The sequence below is a fragment of the Henckelia pumila genome, chromosome 3 (genome assembly GCF_033568475.1).
Source record: "Henckelia pumila isolate YLH828 chromosome 3, ASM3356847v2, whole genome shotgun sequence".
Taxonomy (NCBI): domain Eukaryota; kingdom Viridiplantae; phylum Streptophyta; class Magnoliopsida; order Lamiales; family Gesneriaceae; genus Henckelia; species Henckelia pumila.
Genome location: NC_133122.1, coordinates 152,965,111 through 152,972,856, shown reverse-complemented (window position 1 = coordinate 152,972,856; position 7,746 = coordinate 152,965,111). Strand labels below are relative to the sequence as shown.

Genomic DNA, 7,746 nt, shown 5'->3' with positions numbered 1-7,746 from the left:
CAGGCCCTTAACCTACCTTAACATACTCAATCTCGCCGCAAGATCCTCCGCCGCACTCTAACACACACACACACACTCTCTTTCTCTCTCTCTCTCAAAATCTGCGTATTGCACAAAAAAAAATTAGTTTTTATTTTTGTATATAAACAGTATCATCATATCATGTATATCTGATAAAGAACTGGGCTTGCAGGTATACCCAATTAATGCATATTATCTTCTTTAATTCAATGCTTACTCGCACTCTCTGGTGAGGGGAATGCTGGGATTCTGACACAGAAAGTAGCGGTTTTAGCAGCGGAAGCGGGAAAAATGTTGGGTTTTTTCGTTAGAAAAGATATAAGGAAAATTCTCAAGAGAAAGGATAGTGATGCTGGAGAAAGAGGTCAATTGCTTTCACACTTTTTCTTTTTACTTCTTTTCTTTTTTTGTTAAAAAAATAAATAAAATCGGGCTACCTCTGTAATTTCTTTCTCTGAATTTCATGTTCTTTTTAAAAAGTGGGCACATTTATTTTGTGTAAAATATTTGAAATATGCTTTCATTAAGAAACCGCAAAATCCCAGGATTCAGTAGAAACGTGGTGACGATGGGAAACTGGTATTAATTAATCAACTAAAGTATTCATTGTAAATTTTAGGAAAAGTAACACTCTAGCTAGTGAAATTTTATTGATCCAGTGTATTGAAGCATGTTTTGAAATTTTCGCTGTAAATAAAGTATGTGTGTTCTTTTCCTTCTGTTTACGTGCATTCACAGTCAGTTGGCTTGGAGTCAGTTTTATCTATTTGGTGAATGCATGCGATGACTGATTTTAGAATGTAGGATTAACATAGTTCCAAGCATATGGTTTTCCGTTTCAAGCCTTGAATTGTATTTGCCAGTCTAAAGTGTTAACAAGAATGGATTTTTAATTGCTTGAGAGGGGTTAACATACAGCAAAATTCCAATTTTTCCCTCCCTTTTATTTGTTTTGATTTTGAAAGAGTAGATTTTTAACACAAAAAATTACTCAAGGAAGAAAAGACAGTCATCGATGCTAAAATATTTTGTTTAATGAAATTTCTGACAAAAAGTAGGCGGCAAACTGAAATGTGGCTGTGGATTTAACCAAACTGATGTTCAACATGTCATTTTAGTTTTTTGGCTAGTACTTATCTTGATGGTGTTTTTAGGAAGGTGATGATTCTGGGGTGCTTCGATTGTGTTTTGGCTCTTGAAAATGATACGGTTAACCCAAAAAATGGGCCATAAAATTTTTTCATGCATGACGCCGAGAGCGCCGTATCCGACGATGAAATTTGGATATAAAAGTAGAGTTGAAGCACCACCATTACACATCTAACTGCTGATAATCGGCCCGGATAGACATTGAGAGAACATTGAATTTCAAATTAGAGGAAAATCAAAACCAAAAGCTTAAAATTTACCATAGATCCAACTTTGAACTGAGCTTGATTATCATTGATAAGTCTTGGAATGGTTTTGCAAGTACCAGTTTTAGCCCCGTTCATGTTGGCTCGTGGACACCTTTACATTTGACAATCCCATTCACTTTGAGACTTGTGTGCTTGTTTCAGCTCTTTGCACATTCCAGTCTTCCTTCTTTCACCTATCATCTAGTTATAAAAAACTTTGATCTATCTTGTGCTTCGAATTGTTGTGCTAAGAAGCTATAATAAGCCCTGAAATCTCGTGCAACTGAAAATTTTGCCAAAGGGTAGCTGGTTTGCAGCACGACTTATTAATCCCTTCGAAGGGCATGATAGAAACTAATCCATTCCAATCTCATTTTGTATTCTGAATTTCTGCTTCCGTTTATGGGATGTTAAAGATCGTGTTCAAATTTATTTCACTTGCGCAAGACAGCAAGAGTGGGGTATTCCAGATTTGGATTGCTTATTTGATACATCTCTATGGTTTTTAAAAGCTTTCTGTGGTACCTGTTTTCTCAGTTTTGTTATGTGTTACCTTTTCTAGTCTATCCTTGCAGTCAATATCAATTTGTTTTTGTAAATTCAGTTATTGTTTTTTATTCTCAAGTTTCTATGAAAGGTTAGAGCATGAGCATGCATGCTGTTCAAGTTTGTCTCTCTTTTATACTTTTGTGTTTTGAGATACCAAATTGTGGTGGACATATCCTACAGTCCTTTGCTTCCACCTCCAAATCTTAAAATATTGAGTCTCAAGAACGGAAATTAGGTTTAATTTTGTAGTGTAATTGTTATGACTCAACATCTAACAATTTGTTGCGGCATTGCTTCTATCTACATATTCATATGTTAGATATTCTTGTCTCAAATTTTGATTGTTTTGCAATTGTCAAGGGGTGCTTTGTTTTTTTTCCTAAATTTTTTTTCGAAGGATTACTTACCATAGCACTGATGCTTCTCCAATTCTTTTAGGTAGAGCCCTGGAGGAGTTACGGGCTTCCATGTTTAGTAAATTGCGGTCACTCAGTGGGGCGAAGCGACCTCAACAATCTTTGTTGGGGCCTACCATTGCACTTACGTTTAATTTCTTGGTTTCTGTCAGTATAATCTTAATGAATAAATTGGTAAGCTATATATCCTCCACACATATTTCATGCTACATACTAATCAATTAATAATAAGGATTCTGACTATTGCCTCTTGTTTTTCAGGTTCTCATAAAACTCGGATTTAATTATCCTATTTTCTTAACTTTTATTCATTATTTATTTAGTTGGGTTTTAATGGCTCTTTTAAAAGCTCTGTCCATACTCACTTTATCTTCTCCGCCGAAGTCAACAAAATATTTTTCATTGTTGTCTCTCGGCATTGTTATGTCGCTCTCTACCGGTCTTGCCAACGTTAGCTTAAAATATAATAGGTGAGGCGTCAACTTACCTTTTAATTTTGTGTTTTTCCTGTCATTGTTACGTCCTGAATAATACAGAAGCAATATTTTTCAGTGTTGGATTTTATCAGATGGCTAAGATTGCAGTAACACCAGCAATTGTTTTAGCGGAGTTCGTGCTATTCGGGAAAAGAATCTCAGCACGGAAGGTAAAACTCTCTGGTAGTTGATCTTATCAAGGTCTCTCAGATCTTTTTTGATCTGGTATTTATTTACATAGAAATGGAAATGCAGAACTTTTAAGTCACCAACATTATTATTTTAGTATTTTAAATTTCACCCACTGCTATGATTTGAACCGAGAATTTATATGATGAAAAACTAACAGTTATACCTCTGGGTTATTTGGTTGGTTACAAGTGACTTAAGTCATCACCTATATTTGTCAGGTCATCCTGTTTATATACTTATGATTCATGTATATATATGCGTATGAAATTTTTAATTCTTGCTTAAATGAGAAAATTGGGGAATTCTGATGGTTTCAATATGTTTGATGCTTATTACAATGTCTCTAGGTGTTTGCTCTTACTTTCGTATCAGTTGGTGTTGCTGTGGCTACAGTAACTGATCTTCAGTTTCATTTCTTCGGTGCTTGCATAGCACTAGCTTGGATAGTGCCTAGTGCAGTTAATAAAATATTGTGGTCTAATCTTCAACAACAAGAAAACTGGACTGCCCTAGCGTAAGTTGTCGTAGCATTTTTGAGTAAAACATGCTTATGTCACTGATTGTACGTTCATGCTTGCATTGTCCTTATGACAGGCTAATGTGGAAGACAACACCGATTACTTTGTTTTTCTTGCTGATGTTAATGCCATCACTGGACCCGCCTGGTGTCCTGTCATTTGATTGGAGCCTTCATAACTCTGCTGCCATCGGTGCTTCAGCCTTTCTCGGCTTCTTGCTTCAATGGTCTGGTGCTCTAGCACTCGGGTATGTGTTCTCTGCTTTTACAAATGGTTTGTTGCGTCTATTCTTGTAGACCATTTCTTTGCAGATTTATAATGTTGGCTATATTTACTTCTACGATATCTGCTGATGGCCAAACAGTTCTTTTTTTTTTCTCATCAGATTTGTTTAATTTTGAAGTAGATGACCAATAAGTTCTTGTGATTTGGTTATTATACATTTGATTCAAGTTCTTTGTTCTTTACTTGCCCATTTCCGCTGAAAGAGTTGTATTACTTTACATAGCATATGATTTCCACTCTCAAGTTTGGGATATGAATTCACTCTTGAACATCTGTTCCTTTGCTGTTCAACCAAAACTTCATACTTGTTGCAAATTGGACGTGGCGTCCTTGAAAACGGCTACCATCTGAGTCAATATGGATAACGTGACCTCTGTTTCACATTATATTAAGCTGTATATACTCGAGGCATCTAAAGCGAAATCCAGTTGTGCAGCGGCTTCTCATTCGCTGTCTCGCTGTTCTTGTTTGGACCAGCAATTGTAGAGTAACCAATGTGACACTGTGTTTCGCTTGAGTTTATGACCAATGACCGAACAGGTTTCCTGTTGATTTTCAAATGTGTTCGATCTGATATTTATTACTTTTTTTTTCTTGGTTTTGCTCTCTCCTCGATCAGGGCAACTTCTGCTACGACCCACGTCGTTCTTGGACAGTTCAAAACATGTGTCATCCTTCTCGGAGGTTTTCATCTTTTCGGTTCGAATCCTGGATCAACTAGCATTCTCGGAGCTGCCACGGCACTTGTTGGCATGTCCGTCTACACGTACCTCAACTTGAATTCGCGACACCAATCATCAACCAAAAGTTCTTCGAGGCAGTCATCCGCATTGCCCATATCAAAATCGAAGCTCGGGAAAGAAAACGGTGAGAACCAACATGGAGATGGTGTAGAGGAGCATGTGTGATGGGGACTTGCAGAAGAAATCGTCGAAAGCTTTTACTAACCCTGCTGGTTTAAAGTATACATTTTTTCGTCCATTTTCTAATTATATTATATCGTATTTTTGTATACACAGGGCTTGTAAATGCGATCTACATAATATTTAAAATTATTTCAAACTGATTCGTGTAAATTGCGTGTTTTTTATTTGGCTTATTGGAAGTTTTAACTTTATTTACTGTTTTGATTTCAGAGAGAATTGTGTATATATATATATATATATATATATATATTCTTGTCCACAGATATTCGGACAAATCTATTTTTCTGTGGAAAAAAAGGAAAAGAAAAATGGGTTTCAAAATTATCCCCATGAAAAAAAAAACATATTCACAAAGAAATTCTACTTTGCCAAAAAAAAAATTGAAAAAAAAGAAAGAAAATTTTAAATGCAAAACAAAAACATTTCGAAATGAATAACACTCCTGTAAGATGGTCTTATCCGTGAGAGGAGTCAACACTACTCATATTTATAATAAGTATTACTTTTGACATAAAATATAATATTTTTTAATGGTTAATCCATATAAAACTAAAAAAATCACAATTGAAATCGTTTCATACGAGTTTTTGTCTTTCGAAATTGTCTATTTAATTTATGGTCGTACCTCATATCTTGACATTATGTTTTGTAGTACATTGACTTGCAAAGTGGCCATTAAATGGAATCGATACTACAAGATTTTACCTAAAAAGAATTTTAATATTATAATGAAAGTACAGGGAATGTCACATAATTAGGCATTTTTTGGTGCAAAAGATGAGATTTATCATCGATTCTTACATCATCCCGCGAACTGAGGTACTAATTTTTATATCAAAGTCTTCTAGATTTTTAAAATAATACAATAACGATCGAGTTATTAAGTTAGGGGGTACTATGCACTCATTTGCCATTAATTGAGAATAATCTATAGCGTAGACACTATATTAGTAATAAACATTGATAGAGTAGTCTACATTCATGCATTCTTGTGTATTTTAGATGCTAATTGTAATTAGAGTATAAGATGTAAATAACAATGAAAATAATAGCGCGATTATAATATCTAGTAGTGGTCACGGTTAGTAGATTATACATAGAAAGTAGATAATTTAGTGGAGCATATATATTTTTTTTCACCCGTTTGGTGGAGCATAAATAAAGTTTTATGATCTAGTTGTGGTTACGATGATGTAAATCATATCTATATCTGTGAGTTTCACAAGAAACATACTATTTAATATTTTTTTTTATAACTTATGTGTTGGTTCGATATTTTGAACTTATTATCTCATATATTTATTTCGATCGTCGTCTCACGGGTCAACTTTGTGATATAGGATTTTCGATCCGATCCATGAAAAATATGATCTTTTTAATGTCTAAAGTATTAATTTTTTTATAGTAAAAATATAATTTTTTGATAGTAGCGTTATGTAAAAATATTGTGTATTATTATTATTATTATTTTTATGGTAAGACTTGCAAATTTTATTAAACTAAATGAGACCGTCTGTTACAAGATTTACCAACAAAAAAAAAAAAAAACTCTCTTGAACCCAAACAAAGGGGCTAAGAGAGAAAATAACAAAAGAAGCAATTTTGTGTGCAACTATGTTATCCTCTCTACGAAGATGCATTAGTTTTGTGATGCATTGGCACTTTAGGAGATCATTGACTTTAGTAGCAATTGCACCGATGTAGCGATGATCTTCTTCTGCGTCGGTGACTGTTTACACAGCCAGGAGAGAATCCGAGTTCACTTTATACACTTCCACATTTCAGTCTTGGATCACCTGCAAGCCTTCTTAGATAGCCACAAGCCCACAAGTTCCGCATAGGTAACATATGTCGGCTTAGCAATTTGCTACCCAAAGGCCAATAGGATATGATCCTCATGATTCCGCACTACTCCACCAATCGCAAAATTCCCTAGAGCATCAGTCACTGCAGCGTCTACTGATAGGTGTCATTTTAACGTGTTTTATTTCATTGTATTGCATGATTTCATGTTGTTAAGGTCATTAATGCTTAGTTATTGAATATTTCTTTCATTCGGATCAATCATCGTAATTTTTGATTGGTTGTAGACAAAATATGGAGAAAATGAAGAGTTTAAACACCGAGAATTGAAGCAAGAAGGAATCACAAAGTATTAATGGTCCAAAAATTATTTTTCGACTCTAGAGTGATCCAAATCCAATCTTCACCGACGCTCTCAAAATTTCAGCTCGATCCGACGGTTAAATTGTGAGATATGATTTTTTTGAAAATTATCGCGTGCTGCAAAAGAGCATATGCGAGAAAAACACTTTTGGGACAGAATTTTAGGCGCCTAGGCGGGATTTGTTTCCGACTAGGCGCGACACGGAAGGGGAAAAATCTGAATTTTTTAAAATTACAAAGTGGCGACTTGTCGGACTTTATTTGACGGGCTTTCAAGCACATATAAAAATAATAGAAAAGAGCACAACTGGGGACTTTAGACGACATATAGAATTGAAGAGAAAGGAGCCGCCATCAAGGAAAGAAACGTGAAGAGGGAGAGAACTTGAAGAACTTAAAAATCGCAACTAATAGTTTTCCCTTTTCTCTTTTCTTTTTGTTGGGATTTAGAGGATCCTACCCCCAAAACTATGTTTTGATTTCTTCTTGAAGATTGGATTTAGTTTTTATGAATTCTTGATTATATTATTGTGGTTATTGATTATTTGGAGATTGGTCAACTTCGAATTGATTTTATGTGTTATAATTGATACCGAAAGGAGATTTTATAACATGATAGAGTAATATAATCCATAGATCTACAACTTGCATAGACATATGAGATTGGATACATGCTGATAGTCATAGTCCAATAGGTCGAAAGTTATAGGATTCCACCATTCATTAATGCAATTGCAATTGCTAAATAACGCAAGGACACTTGGTTATTTCATTTTATTAATTAGATTAATATAACTCGA

The 7,746-nt window shown here is 34.7% G+C and overlaps 1 protein-coding gene across 1 annotated transcript; it reads left to right on the top strand.

Annotated features, from left to right (window-relative positions):
- LOC140887461 (nucleotide-sugar uncharacterized transporter 1-like) lies at nucleotides 1–4,975 on the top strand. The gene is made up of 7 exons (XM_073294712.1): nucleotides 1–385; nucleotides 2,406–2,557; nucleotides 2,645–2,853; nucleotides 2,936–3,029; nucleotides 3,399–3,565; nucleotides 3,646–3,816; nucleotides 4,474–4,975. The coding sequence occupies exons 1-7, from the start codon at nucleotides 313–315 to the stop codon at nucleotides 4,760–4,762; spliced, it is 1,155 nt and encodes a 384-aa protein (XP_073150813.1). The 5' UTR covers nucleotides 1–312; the 3' UTR covers nucleotides 4,763–4,975.
- Nucleotides 4,976–7,746: the final 2,771 nt, after the last annotated feature.

Excerpts from the sequence above, each read along its gene's own strand:
- LOC140887461 (XM_073294712.1), top strand. The coding sequence starts at position 313 with ATGTTGGGTTTTTTCGTTAGAAAAGATATAAGGAAAATTCTCAAGAGA. Across the intron at positions 386-2,405 it reads TAGTGATGCTGGAGAAAGAG|GTAGAGCCCTGGAGGAGTTA; the intron begins GTCAATTGCTTT and ends CAATTCTTTTAG. Across the intron at positions 3,566-3,645 it reads GAAAACTGGACTGCCCTAGC|GCTAATGTGGAAGACAACAC; the intron begins GTAAGTTGTCGT and ends TCCTTATGACAG.